This window comes from Pseudonaja textilis, chromosome 2 (assembly GCF_049901715.1).
Source record: "Pseudonaja textilis isolate UNSWEBS1 chromosome 2, rPseTex1.2, whole genome shotgun sequence".
Lineage (NCBI taxonomy): Eukaryota > Metazoa > Chordata > Lepidosauria > Squamata > Elapidae > Pseudonaja > Pseudonaja textilis.
In genome coordinates this window covers 69,819,745-69,845,509 of record NC_141991.1, presented here as the reverse complement: position 1 = coordinate 69,845,509, position 25,765 = coordinate 69,819,745, and the positions used below count along the sequence as shown (strand labels likewise).

The 25,765-nt window shown below is 35.6% G+C and overlaps 2 protein-coding genes across 9 annotated transcripts in view; one reads left to right on the top strand and one right to left on the bottom strand.

The window, feature by feature from the left end:
* The first annotated feature begins 994 nt into the window (after window positions 1-994).
* CNOT8 (CCR4-NOT transcription complex subunit 8) lies at window positions 995-10,413 on the top strand. Of its 5 annotated transcripts, none has more exons than XM_026696662.2 (7): window positions 995-1,205; window positions 4,947-5,121; window positions 6,443-6,636; window positions 7,065-7,226; window positions 8,236-8,380; window positions 8,950-9,060; window positions 9,274-10,413. In XM_026696662.2, the coding sequence occupies exons 2-7, from the start codon at window positions 5,005-5,007 to the stop codon at window positions 9,421-9,423; spliced, it is 879 nt and encodes a 292-aa protein (XP_026552447.1). In that variant the 5' UTR covers window positions 995-1,205; window positions 4,947-5,004; the 3' UTR covers window positions 9,424-10,413. The 5 variants fall into 5 exon arrangements, with proteins under 5 accessions (XP_026552447.1, XP_026552446.1, XP_026552444.2 ...); XM_026696661.2 differs by lacking the exon at window positions 995-1,205 and adding an exon at window positions 1,249-1,706; XM_026696659.2 differs by lacking the exon at window positions 995-1,205 and adding an exon at window positions 1,255-1,488.
* A 1,111-nt stretch (window positions 10,414-11,524) lies between these two features.
* Window positions 11,525-25,765, bottom strand: part of GEMIN5 (gem nuclear organelle associated protein 5) — a 28,289-nt gene continuing 14,048 nt past the window's right edge. For 2 of the 4 annotated variants that reach the window (XM_026696663.2, XM_087924234.1), the window contains exons 14-28: window positions 25,556-25,695; window positions 24,496-24,667; window positions 23,225-23,452; window positions 22,489-22,596; window positions 22,246-22,374; window positions 21,274-21,369; window positions 19,645-19,782; window positions 18,972-19,119; window positions 17,831-17,950; window positions 16,509-16,719; window positions 15,563-15,820; window positions 14,804-14,966; window positions 13,297-13,810; window positions 12,401-12,497; window positions 11,525-11,933 (exon numbers count right to left, since the gene is read on the bottom strand). In XM_026696663.2, the coding sequence (XP_026552448.1) occupies window positions 11,766-11,933; window positions 12,401-12,497; window positions 13,297-13,810; window positions 14,804-14,966; window positions 15,563-15,820; window positions 16,509-16,719; window positions 17,831-17,950; window positions 18,972-19,119; window positions 19,645-19,782; window positions 21,274-21,369; window positions 22,246-22,374; window positions 22,489-22,596; window positions 23,225-23,452; window positions 24,496-24,667; window positions 25,556-25,695 (2,690 nt within the window). In that variant the 3' untranslated portion in view covers window positions 11,525-11,765. The remainder of the gene's footprint in view (window positions 11,934-12,400; window positions 12,498-13,296; window positions 13,811-14,803; window positions 14,967-15,562; window positions 15,821-16,508; window positions 16,720-17,830; window positions 17,951-18,971; window positions 19,120-19,644; window positions 19,783-21,273; window positions 21,370-22,245; window positions 22,375-22,488; window positions 22,597-23,224; window positions 23,453-24,495; window positions 24,668-25,555; window positions 25,696-25,765) is intronic. The other 2 variants (XM_026696664.2, XM_087924235.1) reach the window with 1 other exon arrangement.

The window sequence follows — 25,765 nt, the reverse complement described above, 5'->3', positions numbered from 1 at the left end:
AATACATCTTCACTCTATGCAATACATTTGCTATAAACTGATCTCTTAATCTTCAGCTTCTATCAACCAGCAAAGGTTCAGTAAAAATGAACAGAAATACCTAACAAGTAGTATATAATAATCCCTCTCTCAATTTAATCTACATCCTACTCATCCCTCCCTTAATGTGTAGAAATTTTAGGAACCTGAAATAAAACCCATTAGGTTTCAAAAGGGCTTATTTCATAGTTGATAACTGTTTTGCATGCCATCAAGTCAGATTTTTCCGAAGTGAATTATCACTGTCTGCTTTGCAGAGCGAAGAGAGTGACTGGCCCAAAATCATTCACGGATTCCGTGCCTAAAGTGGGACTGGAACTTAAGTCACTCCGTTTTTCACTTGATGCCTTAAACCACCAGACCAAACGCTTTCAGGGCTGACGTAATTCTATGCAACTATTTTTAGCCTAGATTGGGTTGGCTCCTGTCAAGAGGTTTAAATACTTTTAATTTACTACGGTTTACACTTAAGGAAACATGAAATGACAGCTAGATAAGGAATCCAGTTGTGTGGTTAATATGAGCACAGATCTTCCCCGGGATATGGCCCCGCGCAATTCAATGGATCTTGTAAAAGGATCTTTAACCTCGCAAACTTGGGGTAAAGACAGCTTTATCTGCTGCCCCAACATACTAGAAGGGGACACCGATTCACTTCTATGGATGTGAACTAGATTGCCTTCATTGCTACGGCGTACTAGCTTAAAGTTACCAGGCACGCGTTAGCAAAACCCGAGGGTTATTAAGTGAAAAGGCCAAACCGCCTTGCATTAGCCGTATATGAGATCCACGCAACATACAAACGTGACCATCATTGGCGCTTTTCACTGGTTAATAAACACAAGTCAGAACAGGGTGCGCATTAGTCACTGGGCAGCCACGCTGGCCATGCGCATGAGCAATACTGCAGCCTTTTCGTCTTTCCGGGATTTTCCGAGGCGCCCGGAAGTTTTTTGCCTGAAAAGGGTCAGTAGGCTCTATTGCAAAGCGCATGCGTGCAAGGAAGGGAGAAAGCGGGAAAAAATTATATATATATCCCTCAAACCATCGAGCGATGTAAAAACAAACAAACAAACAAAAAAAGGCCAGGCTAGAGCGGCTTCTAACCGAGACCACGAAGGCGGCGGGGAAAGGGGGCGATAACGGTCCGCCGCTCGATTCTCCCGGTGAGGCGGCGTGCGCGCGCAGCGGGTGGGGTGGGGTGGGGTTGGGTGGCTTCCTTTTCGAGCGCAGGCCCGGAGCGGAAGGGCCCGAAAGTCCGGGGCGGAGCAGATCTTTTGTTTTTGCAGACCGGATGTCCTGGGTCTTCGTAGAAGGCTCCTTTGGTTTCGCTCGCTCTCGTAGTTCGATTTCCCAGAGGCGTCGGAGTGGCGGGCGGGGGGCGAGGCGGGGGCTGCTGCTGTTGCTGCGGGGGAGGAAGCCGAGCATCCCCGGGAGCCGGTGCCCACGGTGATTTGCCTGCCTCCTTCCTACTGAGCCCTCTCAGCGAGCCGGGGCAGAAATTGAGAAGCCAGATCCTCTTTGACTTAACGCTGGGAAGCCTTAAAATGGAAGGCTCCGTTTTTGAAAGAGGAGATCGAAACGGCCTGGCAGATGCTTCTTGCTTGAGGAGAAACAAACAGTGCCTCATGGGGCCGTGTTCCATCGGACAGATATCGCTGGCTGAGGTGACGGGGATTGCCGGACAGCAGTTAACACCCGATCCCTCAGTGTGGCCCCGGGTTAAATCCCCCCCCCCCCATTCCGTCCCGGGGAAACTGAGCCTTGGAAAGGCGGAGTTTCCTGGGCCCAATTCGTATTTGGGATAGAAAGAAGGAAGCTTTGTTGTTGTTGAGGTTGCGGCCGATTGTCCAGGGAAGGTGGATTCAAAAACCTTTGCCGGTTTGCATTGGGCGGGCCGGATTGGCGGCCGTCGCTCAGAAATAGGAGATGAAGTGCTTGGGAGGGGGAGAAAAGTTTGTCTCCTAGTTGAAGGAATTTTTTTTAAGGAGGCCTGCTGAAAACATTGTGTGTGTATGTGTACAGGTGTGTGTGTTTTTTTTAACAGGATACACATTAAAGTTCGAGGAAAAATATGGGTATTCCTTTACACAGGCTACATCCCATTTTTCTGCTCAGAAGAGCAGGGATGGGAGATGAACATTTTTTTAAAAGAAATATACTGAAAATTAAAAATTAAAATAAATTAATAATTGGTGAAAGTTGTACCTTTATTTTAATTTATTAAATATCTAATCTGCATAGTTTTAATATGTTTACTTCTAGTTATCTTTTTATAATAAAGTAAGCCTTCCGTAGTTACCTTATGCAGGAAATGGGTGGCATGAAAATTTAATATTATAATGTAATATAATTTATAGCATACACGTAATCCTCAACTTATGATTACAATTGAGCCGAGAATTTATATTGAGAAATTTGTTAAGTGAGTTTTGCCCCATTTTATGACTTGTATTTTGCCAGATTTGTTATAATTGAATCACACCGCAGTTGTTAAATTAGTAACATGGTTGTTAAGTGAATCTGGCTTCCCCATTGATTTTGCTTGTCAGAAGGTCACAAAAATTATCCACATGACCTCTGGACACTGCAACCATTATAAACATGAAATAGGTGTCAACCATCCCAATGTAAATCACATGATTAGGATTCTGCAATGGTCATAAAAGTGAAAAAATGATCATAAGTCACATTTTTAGTGCCATTATAACTTCAAATGGTCACTAAATGAACTGTTGTAAGTTGAGGACTACCTGTATATATAGTAATTTAATGTTGAGAGGTTAGAATCAAATACATCTCTAGAGAAGTTGTATTCTAATGTCTGGGAACAATATAGGAAAGGTGTTTTCCTATCAGATACATGACATTCCTACAGAGGAGATATCTTTAAAATGAGTGTTTCTCCTGATATTCAGACTCCATGTCATTAAAGGTTCATGCCAGTAACTTAGTTTCTACCAGTTAAACACTTTTCTGGTGCAGATGTTTCAGTGCAGGCATCATGTGGTCTGTATATCTTACATTAATTTGCAGCTTTTTATCCACCTGTGTATTTATTGTTTATTGTACTGTGGCTGTGACACACAATATTGGAGAGGGCATCTAGCAACTAAATATCTCTTTGAATAGGAAGGGGTACTTGGTGCTCTCTGAGCTTGCTTGTTTTTTTGCAGATGTTTGATGTCCTCAGTATATTCTTATATTTTAGTGGCTTGCCCTGTCAATGTTGGTGGGGCTGAAGATTCTTAGAGATTCTTGGGTTGGGCTGTTTACTGTGGGGCTTCTTTAACAGTTTCTTGATTACTTGATTGTTGATCTGATGTTACTCTTGGAGTGAATATATGCTGATCTGGGTGCTGATTGTTGGTAGAGAGGTGCTTGGGTCTTTTTGTTCCTTTTTGGCTAGTTGATTGTCTCGTTACATAGATATTGTTAATATCTGTGTCTAATATCTATTGATGGTTAATTTGTCAGAGTGCCAGCAGGCTTCTGGAAATTCCCTGGAGTGTTTGGATTTCTTTGGAATACAGAATACTTGAATTTGTAAACCTGAATATACAGGCAAACACAAACATCTTATAACCAAAGATTAACCCTTTCAAAGCATTAATTTCTGCTCAAAATTAATATTTTATATCTTCCAAAGAATTGGGCTTTTAAAATAAGTGTTTAGAGTAAATGCTTGCTAAATATTTTTCCATATTGGCTCAGTAACATTCTTGTCAAGAATTAAAACGTCTGTGATAGTGGACAGATTTTGAACTTTAACTGTTAAGAAGCTTCCACCTTCTGAACTGTTATTTCTGCTATTCTCCCCCTCCCCCAAATATTTTTACCAAGATGGATCTCAGGAGAACTTATCACATTATTTACATAAAGGAGGAGCATGAATACATTGTTTTTGTCATGTGCTGTGTAATATTTTGAGTCCATAATCATACCTTATGGTTTGGTAAATGCTTCTTCAAACTTGATTACATTTTAAAGATGATATGATTTTTGTAACAGTTTGGAACCTAATTTCATTATCTATTTAGATTCAACTTCCCACACTGAACATGTCCAGACTATGTTTGAGCCGCTTTGCCAACACAACTTAAGCTTTAGATGAGAAATGTGCTTTAGCTCTATCTGTTTTTGGATCCTGCAGCTTTTTTTGAGGGCTTCTAAGGGCCTGCCAAAGAGAGTTCACTTGTGCTGGTAAAGCTTTGGGTCATTTTTAACTTTTATCAGCAGTTAATATCTGATTTTGCAGCTTACAGAAGAATATTAAGGAGTCTGCTGAGAAGTGAGTCCTTTTCAAGAGCAATTCTGATCAGCATTTCTGTTATTAAAACAGGCTTTTGCCTCCCAGCTCATCTTTGCCATACATACCCCTTTTTGATGCCTTTGTTATGAAAGTGATTCTTGTCCGGGCAGTTGAGAGCTTTTAACAAGAATTTTTGCCTTGCTCCATTTATACAGCCATTCCCTGGATCAGCTCAGATTAACTCAATTGCTGCCACACTGGAGCGAGGGAGAGGGGGTATTAGAGATAGCTGGGTTGCGTAGACAAAATAAAATACTTAGCTGGGTTGTGTAGTCAAAATAAAATACTTTCTCTTGGCAACCAAGGACGTTCCTACAGCTGGCCAGAGGAAAGAGGAGTGATGTCACCAGACCAGCCTTGATTGGGCCATGTGACAGATTGTTTGGGGTTGAGGGAAAAACTTTTACTTTTAATTAGGTGAAAACCAGGGGCTTCCTTAGAGTCGGTTTTCATCAGATATGTACAAATGAGATATTCTAATAAAGCTATCCTTTGAGGAATTCACCTGCCTTGAGTTCTTGCTTTGCAAAGGATCTATTACTTGGAATCCTGACAATCTATATTGTCTTTTTTTCTCTTTATCAACAATTGTTAGATATTTTGAGTTATTGGAGCACCGGTTTTCCATTGTAATTGTATACAAATCCTTCAAGATGCCAGCAGCACTTGCTGAAAATAGTCAAGTGATCTGTGAAGTATGGGCAAACAATCTAGAGGAAGAGATGAGAAAAATTCGGGAAATTGTTCTCAGCTACAGCTACATTGCGATGGTAAATTTATGCTTTCTGTGCAGCTTTAATTCTGACATACTTTTTTTAAAGATAAGTCAATTATTGTAGTTTAAATCAGTGTTGTGTTCAGTCTCGAATCCACTTGATATTTTAAAGAAGCTTCTTTCAGCATTTTTAGTTCTATTAAATGTTTCATTTAAGTGAGTTATGGAATTCAAATTTGCAAACTTTGCATTAGATCCTAATACTATTCCTGTATAATCCCTATTTAATTTAAAAGTAGATTTTTGTATAAACATTGATGTATTTGATATTTTTGTAGTAATATTCAGGACTTCGTTATATATAGTTATTTGTAAAATCTTGGACCATTTGGCCAGATGTTTTAGATTGTGCCAGATTACGTAGATTTGCCATTCTCTAACATATAAATTTTAGTTATACAGTGGAACCTCAGTACTTGTTGTTAATTGGTCTCAAGAGGTGTGATGAGTATGAAAAATGATGAATACCAAACAATTTTTTCCCATAATGTAGTGGGTCACAAGGCAGCCAACATAATAAGTTCTTGCTTGTGTATTGAATACCAAATAAACAATAAGTACTGGGACAAAATTTTCATGTCAAAATGAAATTAGTTGAGTTTCAAAGCAGTTGAGTACCAAAGTCCCACTGTATCAGAATGGGTTCTGAAATATATATCAATAAATTAATTCCAGATTAATTATTCCATTTATTTTTATTCTATGTTATTAGTATATTTGCTTTCCCAAAACACTTTAAACATAAGCAAAAATATTGTAAGCCTAAACCTTAAAACATCTTGTTCCAAATTCATCAGAAATATTTCAACACATGAATAAACTGTTCCTGATTGCCTTTAAAGCAATTTGCATAATTCCAGTAAAATAAATTAAATGCAGTGAGAGTATGTTATTGAAGAAGAGTCTGTGGCAAATAAGAAGGGATCCATGCATATACTTCCCATTTCTTTTGGGATATCAAAATACAAAGTAACATAAAGGAAAAAGGGTAAAGGAATAACAAGACAAATTATAAAGTGTCAAAAATATATATCAAATGAGTATATAACAAAATTATCTCTGACTTTTTATAGTACAGAGATAGTAATAAAATACAGGGACTTCTTTCTAGGTTTAAATAATACCAGTATTTAAAATACCTTAAATTACTAAACTCAAGATTCTATAAAAATATTTATATTTTTCTTTTAATTTAATACATAATAAAGTGTCCATTATGAATAATCGTACATTTGAAAAACCACAATATTTGTATAGCGATAATATCCAGATTTTATTTTTGCTTGGGTTTAATGTTTTCTTATGTTCCTTTGTAGGACACAGAGTTTCCTGGGGTTGTTGTTCGACCAATTGGTGAATTTCGCAGTTCTATAGATTATCAATATCAACTGCTCCGATGTAACGTTGACCTGCTTAAAATTATCCAGTTAGGCCTGACCTTCACAAATGAAAAAGGAGAATATCCTGTAGGAATCAATACTTGGCAGTTTAATTTCAAGTTCAATCTTACGTAAGTCTGACTAACCGGCAGAATAATTTCTCTAACTTGAGTTTATGGCCACAGAGAACCAAGATATTGTCAATTTTCCATTCTCTTGTAAAAAAAATTGTGTGCTTCAAAGTCTGCACAGTAGAAGCTGTTAATCTCTTTAAAAGATGTGTTACTTTGTAAAAGAATATTTTTGAAAATAACCTGTTGATTTCAGATAAAACAGGCCATTTTCAGATAAACAAGATAAGGTATGTATCCACATTTTACTGTAATAAAAATATAATATAAACTGGACCTTTTGTATATGTTGGACAGAAGGGTTCCATAAACTTACCTAAACCATGTCATGGTAAATAATGAATTGGAAGTAGTAACATAAATAAATGATACCCAGTGATTGTTTAGGAAAAAAACTAGTTTTAACATTTATTTGTCTTTCTCATTAGGGAAGATATGTATTCTCAGGATTCAATAGACCTCCTTGCAAGCTCAGGATTACAATTTCAGAAACACGAGGAGGAAGGGATTGATACTTTACATTTTGCGGAACTTCTAATGACCTCTGGTGTGGTGCTCAGTGACAATGTCAAATGGCTTTCATTTCATAGGTTAGTCTGTTTTTTTCAATATGTCGGTAAACTTTATTTGCCTTTTTTATTTGATCTAGCATAAAACAGGTATAGATTGTATGTTGGAATTGCTTGGAAAAAAATGAATGCCTGGGCAAATGGCCTTGGTGAACAGTTGGTGTATATGAATCCGAGAATGATCCTCAGTGGCAGAAAAACTGGAATTCTAAATGGTTTGTAGATTATTATTTTTCTAAATAGAATTTATTTAATACTTGTACAGTTAAAAACATACAAATAAACACACATACACCCATACATACATACATATATATATATATATATATATATATATATATATATATATACATACACATTTTACAGCATATGTTGAGCAATGGTTACATTTGTTTTTTTCTCTATCATTGACGTGTTCTACCTTGTTATAACTTCTTTTAATGTTTTAAGTTCTCTACATACTTTGTAATTAAATGCACACCTCCCTTATTTTCAAAACGTATCCAATTATCAGATGTTACCTTTTCCTTTAGCCTTTTTGGATTGTCTCATTGTGAATGGTGCTTTTGTAAGTTTTATCAACATTTTAAACTCTTCCATAATTCATCTCACCTATCCCCAAATCTAGTAAATACCAAATGATGATGAAGGCAATTCATATTTTACTGGCTTTACTTTTTGCAGGTATCAACTTTCAGCTGTTTATTTGTTGCTGGAATTGAACATATGACTCAGATTATATGACACAGCTTTGCTCCTTGTTTTGTTGTTGCATTTTCCACTCAATTTCTTACTAAATCCCTGTAATCACGGAGGTGCATTTAACAACTACTTTTTGTTCTCAGCATTTCTTTGTATATTCCATTTAATTCTACTTGCTGAGGACCTATCTCCAGTTCAATTTCCACTGTCAACAGTTATAAGCTGAATTGGAAAAGATTGACTTAAAATAGATCATAATAGTAAATTCTGCTATATCTAGTCATATTGCTGTTAACTAACATGTGCCTTTTTACTATTACTTCATCAGTGGCTATGACTTTGGTTATATGGTGAAACTGCTGACAGATTCTAGGCTTCCAGAAGAAGAACACGAGTTCTTTCATATCCTGAATCTTTTCTTTCCATCTATATATGATGTTAAGTATTTAATGAAGAGCTGCAAAAACCTGAAGGTACATTTTATCGTTAATTGCAAATCATGAAATGTAAAATAAAATGAGGAATATTTGTAGATATCATTTAAAAGGCATAATTAACAAGTTATATATTTAAGCATGATGGCTTTATTCAATGGTTGCTTTTAATTTTATTATAGTTACAAATTCTCTGCAAATTAAATGCCATTTGGGAAAGCGGGATCCAATTTTTGTATCATGGTACCCTATGATTGCTTGGCAAGAATTTATCGATCACATTTATATGACCGCCTATCTCACAAAAAGCAATTCTGATCAGTGTATAAACACTCCAAAATCAAATACATTCAAATATACACAAATCCCCCAATTATAAAAATATAAAAGTCATATACTTTCAGGAGCATTGCTTATTCAAAACAGTCATTTGTAACCATCAAGTTATTGCTGGAGATTAATTATATATGTAAGTTCGAAGTGCAGCTTTGACAATTTCAAAATTCTTTTAAAATTCTGGTCTCTACTCCAATAGCCCCCATTAACCAGTCAAAAGAGGTCAGATGGAACATTGGCTCTGGTGTTTCAGACTTCTTCCTTTATTGCAGGGAGGGCTTCAGGAAGTTGCTGACCAGCTAGATTTGCAGCGTATTGGCCGGCAGCACCAAGCAGGGTCAGATTCTTTACTTACAGGGATGGCATTCTTCAGAATGAAAGAGGTAGGCTCATTTGGCTTCTTTCCAAATCTTTGGCTTGCAGTTTGATGTTATTCTTGATACCCTCTTCAACATCTTTTGCAATATGCTATACTATTCTTAATTTCTTTGGGTTCTGTAAAGGTCAGCCACTGTTGAATTGACTGTCTTAAATCTTAAAGATATATCCCAAAACGTTAGATGAAATGTATGACCACTTGTATATTTTTTTCCTAGTTGTTCTTTGAGGATACAATTGATGATGCAAAGTATTGTGGGAGACTATATGGCCTTGGCACAGGAGTAGCTCAGAAACAGACCGAAGACGTAGAAACAGCCCAAGAGAAAATGAGTATTTTGGCTATTATCAATAATATGCCCCAGTGACAAGATTGCTACTTTAGGATATTAACATGGGTCCACAGAGGTAAAACTTCCTTCTTGAAACTGTTTCACATCTTTCCAAGACATGGGGAAAGCATGAGTGTTTTTTTAAAGAGGGGAAAAGCATCTTTTCTTTGAATCTTGGTAGATTCCAATTAAGTGATTTCATAATGGCTGGAGTTTGTCTTGTATGTAAAAAAAAAAAAAATCAGACTCGAGCTACACACTATGTATATAACTCCTTTTTATTTTAAACTTTACTGAATTTGCAAGTAATTCTTTCAGAATTTTCAGCAGAGCTGAAGTTCTTTCATGCACTTGCAAATTTAGTTTTGGCTGCTTATTTTAAATTTTTCTTTTGCTCTCTGTGAGGGTGATGCGTTTCTAAGCCCTCTGCTAGTTTTTATCTTTTGTGTCAGTCTGTGAAAGTGATCCATTCAGCCCTGGTGGTGGAGACTGCATGAACATAGTGTAACTATATGCTAGAAGTCACCATAATGGTGGTCCTGGATGGTATTATCACTAGTTCCTTCCTTCCTTTAGCTTGCTGGGCCATGATATCATATTGGCAATTTTCATCTTAATAATTTTAGAATAGAATAAAACTGTCAGCATGCTTGAGACTGCAGTAATAATTGGGACCAAAAATAGTTTCATGTTGAGTGAAATACTTTAACCCTTTTGTGAATAGGACAGTAATTGGGTAAAATCACAAATATCTAGTAATAATGGGCTATTAAAACTTTTAGATTACCATTTTATACTACTTTGAAGAGAAACCCTATAGATGTAGACTAAAAGTTCATTTAATAGTTTTGCAAGTGTCATCATCCTGAAAACAAAAATCCTGTTTGGGGGCAGAGGGGATCTTGACAAGTGTGAAATTTTTAATAAATTCCCCATTATGTAAAGTATTACAAGCTGCTGTTAAATGCATCTGTGTATATAATTGGTTCTTAATTTTGTAAAATAAAGACTTTTCTTAAAGCATGAGACTTGGAGTTCTATTTTTATTTTTTTTAAAAAAAGAATTTTCGTTAATTGCTTGTGTCAAAAAAAAAAACTGTCAGCAAAAGGAACTTAGTCACTAGACAGAGATAAAACCTCTCAGATGCAACACTTAAGTTTTACAGAGGCTAGTTTTAATCCTCCTGCTTATACAAATTTCCATTTGTATATTCCTGAGTCTGTTTTACTTTTTATGTATCCTGTGTGCATGTGTGTATGTATAATCCAGACTTGAAAAGTGAGGGTTTTAGCATAATTCAAATTGTAACAATTACTAGTTTACTCTAAAAAATTTTCATGTCAGCATGAGTTCTCTCCTTCTATGTCCAAAATATTTTAAATAATGTTGCAAGCATGACATGCAATATATAGGAAATCCTGTTCCGTTCCTGTCTTTAACTTTTTAAGTTAACTTTTTAACTTAAAAACTAAATTTACAATTAAAACTTTTTAATTATAACTTTATAATTAAAACTTTTTAATTATAAGTCAGAGCTCATTCAGATACTCGACTTACAACAGTTTGTTTAGTATTGAAGTTAAAACGGCAATGAAAAAAGTGACAGACCATTTTCCATTTCCGAAAATGGGACAAAAGTCACTTGTCTCACTTAACAAAAAGAATTGTATATTTTGTAAGTTGAGGACTACCTGTATTGTAGTTACAAACAGGGTACCTACTATTAAAAATACTGAATAGCATTGTTCTTCGAGTTGGCAAACCACTGGAAGCCATGCAGTATTTTTACAAACCTCTGAAAATAGCTGTATATTAAAAATTTGCGGCTTCAGTGGTCTATCAAAATATTGTGTGGATTCAGTAGTTCATCATTTGAAGGAAGAGCAGTGTTGTGTACCATTTTTAGTAATAAGCAACCTATTCATCACTATGGTTGTCCCTAAGTCAGATGTATTTAACCTGGGGACTTCTATATGTAATATTTCCTCAGATCTATAATTTTCTTAAATGTGAGTATCTTCAAATACTGGAAGAATTTTAGATCAGGAAGAGTATTTCAATGGGTATAGAATGTATATGTATATATGCTTAGGAGATATTCATAGAACACCTATCTTTTAAAAGGAGAGATGATCAGATAGTTCATATAGCATGTTTATTAGAGGGGTGCTTTTGAAGTTTCCTTTTGAAGTAGAAAATATCTTTAGCAGTGCTTGAAAAAAAAATAGGTATTTGTTTTTTCCCACATTCCACATTATTTGATTACACTCAATAATTGTGCAGTATGACTGTATAACAGTAGTCTTCTAATCATTCATTGTAGAATGAAACATATTTCATAACCATCCTTAACACCCAGGAGAAAAAGATAAGAATTTCATATAAAGAATTTCTTGGAAGCTTCTTTATATATGTGTTTTCTTCCATATTTCCCAAGTAGATTTAATGACTGCTCTTGCAATTCTGGAATCAGATCCACTTGGCACTGTGCACCCATGTGAAGCACAATAAGGCAGCATTCTAATACATCAGGGAAAGGGGAAACCTGTAAATAAATAGGTAAATAAATAAAAAAACTAGAAGCCCAAGTAGGTATATTATCCTTTAATTTATAATATTTAAATTAGCAATGCTTTAACATATATAACTCTCATATGTGAGTAAAATAAATTAAAATTAGCCATATGCCATTCAAACAGCATCAGTTTTAACAATTTAAAAATAGTTTAAACTATTAAATTAGAATTAGAGAAACTTATCATCCATATCAGCTATTTAAAATTGGAAAGTTATCATACCTGTCTATATTCTAAGAATTTTGAATTATACTACTATTCATTTGGGTTGGAAATTATTTTTCATTTTACAGCTTGGAGTGCAAGCACATTAGATCTTTGCTAATTGCAGAACAATCATAGATTTACTCTATGGAGGAAGAATTTGGAAGAACATAATGAACATAATTGATGGCAAGCAGAGAAAACACTGCTGAAAAAAAATCTTAAGTCTTACCTTCATACTTTCTGGAAATTCTGCAAGTTTCTGATTTGCTTCTGTAAGTTGCTTTGTCAGATCTGGCAGACAAATTAGTTCCTTCCTTTGATCTTTACTGTAAAGAAATTAAATTTAAAAGATCTCATTTCCAATATAGTCATAATGAATTATTTACAATATATATTTTGGCAGTGAAACTGGAAGAAATTAAATAGTTCTGTCATATAGAGAAGTTATTTCAATTTTTTAATAACAAATCATACAAAAGCAATCCAAATGATGTTATGTTTGAAATAGGGCATTTGTATGTCCTTTAAAGCTTTTTAATAATAAACACAAATTTTAAGGGCTTTTTTGGAGTTAGAATAATACATATTTAAAGCTAAAGCTCCCCTTGAAAATGTATGAATTCAGGACCACAGCAGTTCGGCTATCAACTATTAATTCCTTACATCTTCCTAGAAATATTCCTGTACTATGTGCAAGGTCTGCTAAAAAAGTCCACTTTACAACCCTGTATCCCTTAATTTAAGGGGGAAGAGTCCTTCCTGACATCATGCAGAGTTCGTAGCAGTTATTTTTTCTTTGCCCCCCCAGGAGAGAAACAACTGCCACTTGATTGAACACTCAACCTTCCAAATGGGAGGGGAGTGTCTTCGCCACTAGGCCATCATGCTGCTCATTAATGCATATTCCCTAGATCTATCTCAATTAAATTCACCCTATGGTGAAAAAAACAGATAAATAGGTAGGTAGAAAAGGAATCTCAACAGGCAGCTAAATAAACAAATGAGGAATCTCAACCATGCCATAAAGCTAATGTACTCTTTAAGTTATGAGTCAAATCCAGCAGAGTGGGTTTCTGCTTCTTTTGAACATGATCCTTTCTACAGAAATTATTTAGCAAATCTTACTTCAGATCCTGCTTTATTGCAGACTTAGCCTCTAATTCCTGCCCCTCGGCACTTTGATGGAAGTTGGTTTTCTGATGCTCATGAATCATTTCTGCAAAAATTTGTTGAATTCTAGAAATATCCCTCTGTAAACTCTGGACTTCAGCGTGTTCTTCTGAAAGAAGCACTCTACATCCCCTCAGTTTCATCTGTCTGTCTTCTGAACTTAAATGGTCTGCTAAATAAGTTTCTGAGGCAGCTCCGTTGGAATCCACATGAAAAGGATATTCAGTCTTGGTGGGCTTGATTACAATTTCTTTAGTCAAACAAACTGTATTAATGCTGTTCTGTTCAAGATTAGTCAGAGAATGAGCCTCGGTGGTTTGTTTCAGGGATTCTAAGCCAGTATTCTCAGGGGAATTCCACCACAAGTTGTATAGCTGTCCATAAGCCACAAATGCTTCTAAACTTCTAAAAGCTGTCATGCTCTCGGGATTTCTGCTGTCCAGGTGGTCTCTCACATGATTGCAGCCTACTGAACAAGACAAACATAATTGAGAATACTGTGCTTTTCAATTTTTTCCCCAAAACGCAGTGTTTAGAATTTCATTGTTATGAATTTTTGCCACTATAAGGAAAACAGGTCAGTTTTAGTTTATAAAATAGATTCAATATTAAACATAGAATTTCCAGTGAAATTCATTATTACTAGAAATGGCAGGCATAACTGGAATGACTTTAGAAAGGGTGCGAGTACATTCATGGAGGACAGGCTCCTGAAGGCCTATTGATCATGAAGCTTCAAATGTTTCTTTTGGGTTGGGGGCAACCTGCTGAATGCCAGTGGCAGGAGAACAACAGGGTGGTTGGGTTTGCCTCTCTCTTTTTTACTTGTGACCGTAGAAGCATCTAGCCATACTAGTTTATGTTTTTATGCAATCTTGCCTGCAGGTAGAAAATGAGATAAAAAATGTCTCAATGGACTTGTTTAAAAAATGACAATGTGAATTGCATCTTCACCTCTTCTCAAAAAGCGGAATGAAGGTTTTCTCTCAAAATGAACTATTAAAAGGGGGGGGGGGTCAGAATTCTTATCAAAGGAGAAAAATAGCTCTGTGCCATGATAGGAGGGCTATTAAACAGTCCTCAGAATCTCTGTTTTCATACAATTCTACAGTATGGTAACTTTTTTGATGGCATCTGATAGGCCTCTGAGGAAAACATTATCCTAGGTAGTTGGAATCCACAACATAATGATGTAGACATCAATAAATCCAAAATTATGTTTCTTGTTGCTTTCTGGGCCGTCTCAATTCTTGAACTCATTTTATTTTTCCCATTTAACAAAAGCAATTCAAATATTTTTTTCACAGCTCGGTAGTACAGGGAAAGTTAATCAGAAAGTTAATCATACTGTTGCCTCCTACCCACCAAGATTTTGAAGGAAACTGAACACAGATTATGAAAGCTGGAGGCTGTACTCTTGGACCTATGGAAATACTGAGACCAAGAAAAAATTAGCCATCACCTGTAGGGAAGCAGAGGTTGCATATCTCTTGCATAAGACTGAAGTTTCCAGCCTCATAACTTCGCATCACAGCTTGTAAGGTAGCTTTCACAGTTTCCTCCCAGGAAGACATCTGAAGGCTAAGAAATGCTAGTGTCAACTCATGGGAAATATGGAACATCAGCTAGATAAAGAAAGAAAATAAAGATAGACTTAAAGATCTCAATACATGGGAGTGGATGGAACAGCAAAAACCTATGGGCAATTATCAGTTAGCTTCCATTATAACAATTTTAATGTGTTATTACAAAGGAGCTTGAATAAGTGTCAGGAACTTGAGGAAAGAATAGGATAGGCGGAAGGAACCTGGGATGTTTAGTAAGAAAAAGAAGACAACATTATGGAACACTCTCTGTTCAGGTATCTTAAGGAAAACTATAGGGAATATGTTGAAACATTTTTCATAGCCACATATACTTGGGAGTGGAAACAGTAGGTTAAAATCTGTAAAATAATTGAAACAGTCTATAAAGTTTGTGTTTCTCTATTCTTGGAGGTTTTTAAAAAGAGGCTAGACAATCATCTATGGTTGGTTTGGCTGATTTTTCTGCACATTGCAGAAGGCCAAATTAAATCCTTTGTCCTTTGCTCAGTTCTATGATTCTAGACAGGCTTTTAATTTGTCAGGAATTGTTGTGAATATAGTACAAGTACTTTGTGGTCGCCTCATAGCAAACTACCATTTGAAAATTATACTCACAAAATTAATAAACAAATTACCTGCTTGGGAGGCGTATTGCTAGTAGCAGGAGGGTACTCAAGAGTTCTCAGCTGTTCGAATATGTTCTGAAACTGTTCAGGTGTGTTCACACCCAATGCACTCTGCCATACATCGATAACCATATCTATGAAATTCAGATCTTGATTGGTGGTCCAGCTATTGTAACAAGGTGTGGATAGGCATCGAGTTCCCACTGGATTCCGTTGACTGAGGCACTTGTGAAGCAATTCATGAAGACAGAATACCAACCGTTGCCCCTTGAAGTGAAATTTTTTTTTTTAATCTCAGCTTGAGAAAATATTTTTCTCAAAACTTGATAAAAATATAACCTACATATGCATATTTATCTGTATCCCATCTTTATTATTTGTAGAAATAACTGAAGGTGGTAAACATATCCAACATACCACCCTATTTTCCCCACAATAATAAAGTGAATTGGACTGAGATAGAGTGAGTGGCCTAAGGTCACTCAGCCAGCTTTCATGGCTAAAGTGGGAGTAGAACTCACGGTCTTCAGCTTTCTAGCCTGATGCCTTAACCAGTAGACCAAACTGTTTCTCATATGGTTGAAAATAGGTATGAGAGTGTAAACAAAATAAAGAGGTAAAGAATGAATCACTCTAAAAGCAACAAAAGATACTGATCAGCAAACTCTTGTTGCAATAGAAACTAGATGGAACGATAGAAATTTGATTTATATACAAATAAAAGTCTGTATTTTTATACTGACAATATGTACTATTCAGTAATATGGCAAATGTTTATTTTAACTCAAGCTTTTACACATAAACGGTCATTATCCAAACCAGCCTATTTGTAGAATTATATGTTCACTGTTTCGTGGCTGGCAAACAGCATCAATTTCAAGATCTGTACTATCCTAAATCCAATGTATGACTGTTTCATGTTAACTATGACATAATACAAATAATGCTCACTGACCAACAAACTCTCATGCTGCTGGAGAACCTCTTGTGCCCCAACCCAATTTTTAGATGAAAGAAGCTCCTGGGCACATCTCAAGGAGAAGGACAGAGATAAATCGTTCTCTCCAACTATCAGAGCCAATTCGGCAGCAGTTTTAAGTGATGTAATATCTCCTTTTTTGGCCAGTACTTTGGCAGCATCATAGGGAGAGGTAGCTCCAAGGTAACTGAAATGAAACCATTTATACAAAGAATTAAATTTTAATTTGGATCAAATTTAACCATTAAGAATTTATATTTAATGCAGTTATAGTTTTGCTCACAGGTTTATATTCTCATAAAATCTGTAAGATACCAACAATTTTGTAAGTAAACATGAGTGGTCCCAAAAAACCCATATTTTTAAACATTTGTAATGTGATTCAAATTAAAGTGTTAGGCCACATAAAATAGCACAATTATTATTTAAAGCATGACAATAAAGGAAAAAATAAAATGTTAAAAACTTTGTATATTCTTGAATATTTGGGCTAATAATACAGTATACACTAAAGCTGACATACACAGGTTGAGATGGAAATGAAGGGTAACTATCCATACCTGTGCCTTAACAGTAATTAGTATCTGCCATTTTCTCTGTGGTAACCCCTCCAAGGAAGACTGCTATCATGTCTGAGATCATTCATGTTCATGTTTACTTACAAAAGGATTCACATTTTGCAAATTTTGCAAGGGTTAGGTGAACATTTGAGCACATCTATAATTACAGATAGATCCTAAGTACTATTTTTTATTTCTTCTCTTGGAAATATGTACTTTGTCCATTAATGTATACTGAACAGGAATTGAGAGGTTACCAAGTATTCTTTGCAATTCAATCTTAAATGGAAATACAAGAACTAAGATTTTATTTTGGTTGTATTGTTTCCAGGACTGTGAATTTCAGTTGATAGAATGTACAAAGCACAGTCAAGTCCAGAAAAAACATTAATGATAACTTATTATGTATTGGAAATATTATTAACTCAATTAATTCAAGGAAGAATGGCGTTAGGTTTGACATTACAAAATTCCTTAGAAAGACAAATCTGGACATTTATAGCCTGACTGAAGTCATAAACAACTAGTGCACGTTATCCTTCTAAAGATCATGACACAGTAATTTGTATCATTTATTTCTTCCCATATTTTATGTTGCCTATTTGAAGACTCCCACAGAAAAATACACTTTCTCTCTCTGTCTCTGTATTTACAGAGAGATTGAGACAGAGAATATCTTGCTTAGTAGAACAGTAACAACAACATATTGAAGAGATAATATTTTCTAGCAACTCATACCATTTGGCTGCCATAGAGTAATGGCCATCCTTCTCTAGTACTGCTGCCCAGCAGATGTACAGATCTTTTAGAACTGGATCTTCAGGATGTAATCTAGCTTTGGCAATTACAGTGGCTTCTCTGAGACAGAAGAGAGATAACTAGTTTGAAATAAATCACAATTTAACTGATCTCTTTCACGTGAAAATCAAGTTAAATTCAAAATAATTATTGTGATTATTTCCCCAATAAGATACTGAGAGAATCAGCAAGGCAGGACCCAACTTCTGCTTATAAAGACAAATGCATGCCCAACTTATTCTTGCAACAAGTAAGCAAGCTAGTACTTTATAATTTAAATTAACAGATTATGACTTTTAGCTGAATATGAGAGTGAAAGGAATTGTATGTGGCAACTCAATCACAACAGCTTATGCATATATAGAAATATCTGCTTGATGAATATACATATTTGAATTAGCCTGAGCCATGCAAAATGGGAGAATTCTTATTCTGTTAGTAAAACTGAGGATTAGAGAAAACTAATTATTTTATTAAATGCAATAAAAGGAATTGCATCAACTCTTTATAAAACACAACTGCAAACATTTCTCACATCCCTCACCTAGAATATAATCACATGCTATCAGTTGCCATTAAAATGTTTTTACTAACAAACATTAACTGTACATCTTTGAAGTATTCCTATTCATTGGTTTACTTTACAACTATATTTTCCTATTTTTAACATAATTCCTATTACCCTTTCATTTTACTACTATTGTGCTCTTGGTATTGCATTAATGGAAATTTATAAATGAACACCTCCACAAGCATTATTGAATATGGGGAAAATGGGATCAAATTATCTAATGTTGATTCCCATGTAAAACAGCTGGAATAAAGAGAAGTATTAGACTGTTAATACAAAATAGCTAGATATACACATTTTAATGTTAAATAATAGACTACAGGCGAAATTAATAACATTAAACATGATAGTAAATTGATATAAAATAATCCCTTGATAATGCTAACTATGCTGTTCTGGTTCTTCTGATTTACATGAAAAGCTACGGTAGAAGATAACAATTTCTTTTTCCAAAAAGAAAGATTCTCAATTCTATATCAAAACTAATTGAAACAATAGCACTTTAATGACCTGAAAAAATTATGAGACTTCAGTAGTTCCACAGCTTCATACACTTTATGAAGAGAAAGGAGATAGGAGGCAGCCTTGACATACTGCTCTTGAAAACACAACTGCTTTGCAAAGGCTTCTACAGTAGAGGCCCAGGCCTGGTAGCCAGCTGAAGGGAAGAGGGGAACAACAATAAATAAAGTAACAAGGAGGGAAATAAACACATTATTTGTTATTTGTTGCATTTACACCCTACTTTTTTTTTTGTTGAAACATGGGTAGGAGGACCCTTCCCAAATTTCATCTCACTGAACCCATAAGATGTTTGATTGGGAGAGAATGACTACAGAACACCCAGGGTCAAATCCACACGAACTTGAATTTTCCCAATCCTAGCCTGACACTTCTGACTACTTCCACTGCAGCTACTTTGGCTGGGACTATAACACAAATGTAAAATTATTAAATTAAGAAAGGGAAGTACTTTAGAACAGGGGTATCCAACTTGGATCGTCAGGTGTCACACACGTGATGTATCACAACTTTTTCCTCTCTGCTAAACCCGGTGTGGGCATGTCCAGCACGTGCCACGGACTGCGAGTTTAACAGCTCTGCTTTAGAACAAGGCATCAGTTTTACAGTACTGCCTAGTATTGGGTGCAAAATAGCAGATGTTCTTCAGTGTCATGCATACCCATTGGTGAGATGGCCACTAGTTGATCTGTCAGTTCTCCCCTTTCTGCAGCTGATTGAAGAGCACCTCTAAGATCTCCTTTCCACAACATGAGTTGTTGAAATAGCTCAGGATGTCCATTTCCTAAATGACTTTTTCCTGTGGGTGTAAGCATTATGTACAATATGCTCTGAACAATGTGTACAGCAGCAGCATCAAAAAGCAACAAGACAATCCATATACTCCTATACTTTGCAACTTTGCTATTATTTCTTGTCTGTTTAATAACGCTTTTGAATCCAAATGACCATGTAGTTTTTATTTGCTAGACTGTTCTATAAGTTTTAGATTTCTCTCCTAATCCAACTCTTTTCATTATTTCAGTTCTCTTTTCCTGATAAAATTAAATCCTCCCTTTTTCCTCACAGTAACAACCCTATCAATTAGTTGAACTGAGAGTTATTTCTCTTTCTTTATATTTCATATTTCTAAACTGCTCATCTCCCTATTACTTGTATCTTGTCTTTATTATGTTTATAAATAACTCAAGGTGTAGAATATACCCAACACACCTTCCTCCTCCTATTTTCCCCACCACAACACCCTTGTGAGGTGGGTTGAGCTGAAACAGAGTGACTGGTCCAAAGTCATCAGCTGGCCTTTCAAGGTATGATGACCCACGGTGGGATACCAAATAAACACAGTCACAAAAAATAGGTGAAGCCCCTTTTATTCCTTCACTTTGCTTCCAAGCTCCAAATATCCTTGACCGAAGACAAAAATTTCCATGCAAGCAGTTACAAGAAGGAGAGGAAAAACAACACAAACCAGACAAGATAAGGGCTGGAGAAGTCCACAGATAACAATTATTATCTAATCAGAGGTCATTCATATGTGATAATTCATCTGAGTTATTCAAAGATTAAAACAGTAATAATCCAAACAGTAAACCGCCCCCCAAAAATTAGGAATTGCAATTTTAAATATCTGATTGCCCACTATAGCCACCAACATTCAAATAAAATTAGAAGCAGAATCTATGGTATGTAAAAAATCAAATTCTATCTGAATATGATTTAATTCCCTTCCATGATTACCAAACTAACTGAGCTTTACGGAAACAGAAATCTATATGATGGTAACCTATTGCCAGGATTACTTCAGAGCCAATACTGAGGAAGTTTTAGAGATGGAAGAAAAAGGAAACAAGGAAGGGTATGTTGGGCAACTTCAAAAAATAACTGAGAATTCAGTGAAGATTTCTGAGGCCAGAATGAAATCCTTCAGAAACAAGGACTAGAGACTGGAAGGCCAAAGAAACTGTAACATTTGGTTAAGGAAGTACTGACCACAACTATAGCTTAGCATTGTATACTAATAGAAAGTCTGGTTATGTTTTCCTAGTTTATTGTTAGTGTTTATCCTAAGCCACTAACCAATCCACAGTGGTTCAAGGCAAGAACTGAAACAGAGAGAAAACAATCCACAAACAAATTGTTGTTTTATCTGGAAAGTGATCCTGGATTGTTCCAACAACCCATGGTCATAAGCCATAGCTTAACAAAGAATTTTTACATACAAATATTACATCCTATTTACTATTCATCCTTATCAAAACCAAGATATGTGTTTAATGATTCAAATACCAACCTTCTGCTTCCATCATCTTATATAGGGCAGGTCTATCAGTGAACAGACCCAAATGGATAGGATCTTTTGAAGAAGAGGTCAAATCTTCATTCAATTCTACCAGGAAAGTAACAAAAGTTTTATCACATTTATGATCTTTGTGATAAAAGAAAAGTGCTTCCTGTAGCTTATATAATTCTTAACATATGTTAACATGTTTATTTCTTATTGCAAGAATTAGCAGCACTGTGTACCCTGTTCTGAACCTACTGCTTCTGGTTGCTTCAGAGTTCCTCTCCCAGGCTTCTGAGTATGTACTGCCACTAAATCAAAATGTTTGCTCATACAACTAGATTGTAATGGCTTCAAAGCAGCTGAACCAAGCTTCAAGAGTCCTGGCTACGTTGACTACATGATGTGAACAGATCTTCATATTGTTCTAAAAAAGAAACTTATGCATACCCAGATAATTGAGACACTACATATATATGTTCTTCCAGTTGAAACATCATGCTTGTGGGGAGGAAACCATGCTCTGCTTAGTTTTCCAAACAGGGTAGACTGAAAAGAACAAGTGGTATCTAGGGATGAGACTGCTGGGGATGTGGCATTAAAGCCTTCCCAATTAAGATGACTCTTTTCCTCCTGGACTGCAGCTAAAAAGCAGTTTTGATAAATATCACTTGGTAAAAAGCACAGATTTTTTACTCTTCTCCTCTAGAAATCGTTCCAAGATCCCTGTTTTTGTTGCAAGTTCAAGCCCTTGCTGGCAATCTAGCCACTGGGTCATAACGTTTCCAACCCCAGTTATACACTGCCATTTATTTTTGTGATATACAATTTTCTCATATTACTAATGTCAATAGTATGGGACTATGGAACAAACGTGTTAATATATTCTGCTATATATTGTTTGAAAAGGCCACAAAGTCAGGCTAAGATATGAAGTTATCTAAAAAGTTACTGTTCTACGGTGCATACTTCCTGTCTTACCTTTGGAATGTAAGAAATGTGCTAATCTCAGACAGTCTTGGTGCAGCTCCTCCTTCGACCTGTGGTCCATAGATGTGCTCAGAGGCAGCATAGACCGAGGCTTTTTTCTCTTCACAGAAATATCCACTCCTGAAAAGAGAGTTGCTACAAACTCATATCCTGACTACAACTGCTGATCCCTATGCCAAGACTTTAAGGGATTATATGTAAATAATTCTATATTTATAAATAACGTGTACAAACCTGGCTTAACTGGATCCTTCCTTATGGGTGGAGTTTTAACCAAAATAGCAGGTTTCAGGCTATCCGGGCCATGGACAGATGGTAGACAAGTTGTTGAATCACTGTCAACTGCAGTGAAAGAACAAATTACATTTGTGTACTGCCTACAGTAATGATTCTTCTACAAACTGCCACAGAGAAACTATACAAGGATAAAACAGACATGCAGTATATCTTTGTCTATCTAAATTCATTAGCTCTAGCTGTCAATGTAATTGAAAACAAGAAAACTGCATGAGAGCTAAGAAAAAGCTATCCTCTCAGTGACTCAGCTAATCAAGCAAGGTTTCAGCATTAAGAAAGAAAACTTGATAATGTGATGGTACGTCATTTGCTTTTGAAGAACAGTGTTTATTTAAAAAAACAAACATTTATGATTCAAAGGAACCAAGAGATTCTACTCTGGCTGAGTGTCAATTATTAGCCTTTCTAGAGGTGAGCAATAAAATAGTCATCTCTCATAATCATGTTAAGTTTCTACAGCTTAAACCAAGTGTCTTCAAACTTGGCAAGTTTAAGATTTGTGGACTTCAACTCCCAGAATTCCTGAACTAACATGACTGGAGGAAGAATTCTGGGAGTTGAAGTCCACAAGTCTTAAAGCTACTAAGTTTGAAGATCCCTGGCTTAAACACTATTCTTCAGTTTATTAAGACAATTAACACAGCTATGATTAGAGATGCAAACTGTTATGTACCTTCTGTGGAAATTTTCTCAGCTGCCTCTTGCTCATGCTGTTCCTTTTCTCCTTCTGGGTCAGAAACCCCATTTTCTTCCAAGGGAGATTCTTTCATATTTTCACCAACATTCATCCAGTCATTTAAATTCTGTGCAGAAGGCAACTTCCCCAAAGGTTTCTTCTTTTTCTTCATTTTCTGTTTAATCTGAGTGCTTCTTTTTTTCTCTAACTCAATACTCTTCTTGCCTAATAAACAGAAGTGCTTTTAAAAGCTTTAGAGATTCCTCTTAATCTTTTTCTTTTTTCTCTCATACATACTTTTTGATTCTTGCCAACTGCAAGGATGAGTCCCTGCAGTTTTCTAACAAGGTTTCAAAACTGCCCTTGTCCACTTCCTAGAACTAAGAAAAAGTGATAGCCCCAAGGTCACCCAGATGGCTTTATGCCTATACAAGGCTAGAACCCATGATCACCTGGTTTCTAGCTTGATGCTTTAACCACTGCACTAAACTGATTCCTTTGAAAGAATTACAAAAAATGAAATGCATTACAAGAGAAAGTACATTAATTTTCTGCTCTTTACATTTTATCTCCAAAGTGTGGGGGAAGACAGTATTTTGGAGGCCAGAGGGCACATTTAAACTTGGGAAAGGGCAAGGCAAGGGGAGGAGACAGGACAATGATGCAAAATGACAGTGATTGCATCACACAGGAAGGGAATGAGATTTTCTGTTCCTTTGTTTGAATCAGAGATTTCCGTAGTCTTTCTATTTGTCAAGCTCTATTCTACAATCAACTGTCCTGCTGGTTTTCAGGAATCATGGTTAGATGATGCTTGAGGAGAAATTTATTTATTTATTTAGCTTCCCCCATCACCAAAGTGACTCTGGGCCACAAGCAAAATTTAAAAATAAAAAACCCCCAATAAAAATAATTGTAGATACAAAATGGTTACCTCAAATGGAAATGGCAAGAGAAAGAAAATGGTTTGTGCACATGCAGACACATTAGGGGATTTATTTCCTTTTCATCAAAAGAACTACAGTGGGAATATGCTCTCTGTTCTCTGTGCCTCTTTCCTTGGATCTTAGTCCAACATTCAATCTATGAATATTGCATTTTTAGGAAGCTTTTGTTCCTAATTCTGGAATAAATATACTAAAGAATGACTAAATAAAAGAACAATTATATATAATCTTATAAAAGAAGGTTTATAACATCATTATAAATCTTGGATTTTTTAAAAATTCTTCTTGCCATGTCAAAGTATGAATTAATAATTTACTGACCTTGGGGAGGGCGAATGTGCTCTTGCTTTAAAGCTATCCATTTATGAACAGAGAAGTCATCACCCCCAGTGTAAATTGACTCTGTTTCCACAGGTGACCACTGTGTGCAGAGGAGACGGCCTCGGTGTCCCCTGTAATTGTGCAAAGGCTCTTCTTTGAGAGCATCCCAGACCTGTAAACAAATGTCTCATCAGTCCCACATGGTTTTCCTACTAATCTCCGATTTCAAAAGATGTGATATTAAATTAAAATTAGATAATACTTACTGGTATTTGTATTTTTCTGTATAATATAACTTAGCCTTTACGTGCTTTTTATCTTATTGTCAAGAGGGCAATGGGTCTACTGCATGTTTGTTAAATCAGGTGAACCCCCAAATCTATTCTATTTCAGTCCACAGAAATCAATTATTTGAAAAAGCCCAAATAAAGCTCTAATCCATCACCTCTATAAAACTTGTTTCTAATTTGTATTATGCTTTTAAAATTTGGCTCCTGCTTTTTATATTTGTGCTATGGAGGCCATTTAACCATAGGAAGGTGCAAGACAAAGGCAGCAGACAGGATGACATTCACTCATCCACTAAATCTTTCATAATCATAAACATATACAATGATAAAAAAAATCTAAAAAAAAATCCTACACATTCTGCTTTTAGGTGGAACAGCTTCTTACATATTCCACAGAATGACAATTTATGCAATCAATGTTGTGAATTCCCAACATATACAAAAAGAAGTATGAGAATCTGCTTTTCCAAGTTTGGTTTTCCTATTTTTTTTTAAATCAAGGCATTCTTAATTTTTTTATCTATTTGATTTGATTAGATTAGGAGTCTCCAAATTTTTCAGCTCATAAATCCTTTCATGAAGTTTCAGATTGTTCAACCCAAAGCATTCATTTATTATATTAAAATAATTTAATAGTACTATATCTATTTAATATTACTGCACAATAACAATAATGGATAGTCCCATTGACCTTTGTGAGGTTGATACTGACCATTTTGAAGAACCCGGGATTAGATTAGGAAAAATCCACTAAAATAAATTCACATTACCTGGGCAGTGCCATCATAGGAAACAGATACCAGTCTTCCATCATGATGTGGACTCCAAGACAAACTAGTGATCTTGGCTGTGTGTCCAGCCAGAGTACGAAAAGGCTCTGTGATTATTACAGGCTTCTCTGGAGAACTCTCTAAAGAAAAAACATAATGTTTGAATGAGCTCAAATCTTACAACTTACTTTTTGTATAATTTTAGAACAT

Excerpts from the sequence above, each read along its gene's own strand:
- CNOT8 (XM_026696659.2), top strand. The coding sequence starts at position 1,334 with ATGTCCTGGGTCTTCGTAGAAGGCTCCTTTGGTTTCGCTCGCTCTCGT. Across the intron at positions 5,122-6,442 it reads GCTACAGCTACATTGCGATG|GACACAGAGTTTCCTGGGGT; the intron begins GTAAATTTATGC and ends GTTCCTTTGTAG. Across the intron at positions 8,381-8,949 it reads AGAGCTGCAAAAACCTGAAG|GGAGGGCTTCAGGAAGTTGC; the intron begins GTACATTTTATC and ends CCTTTATTGCAG.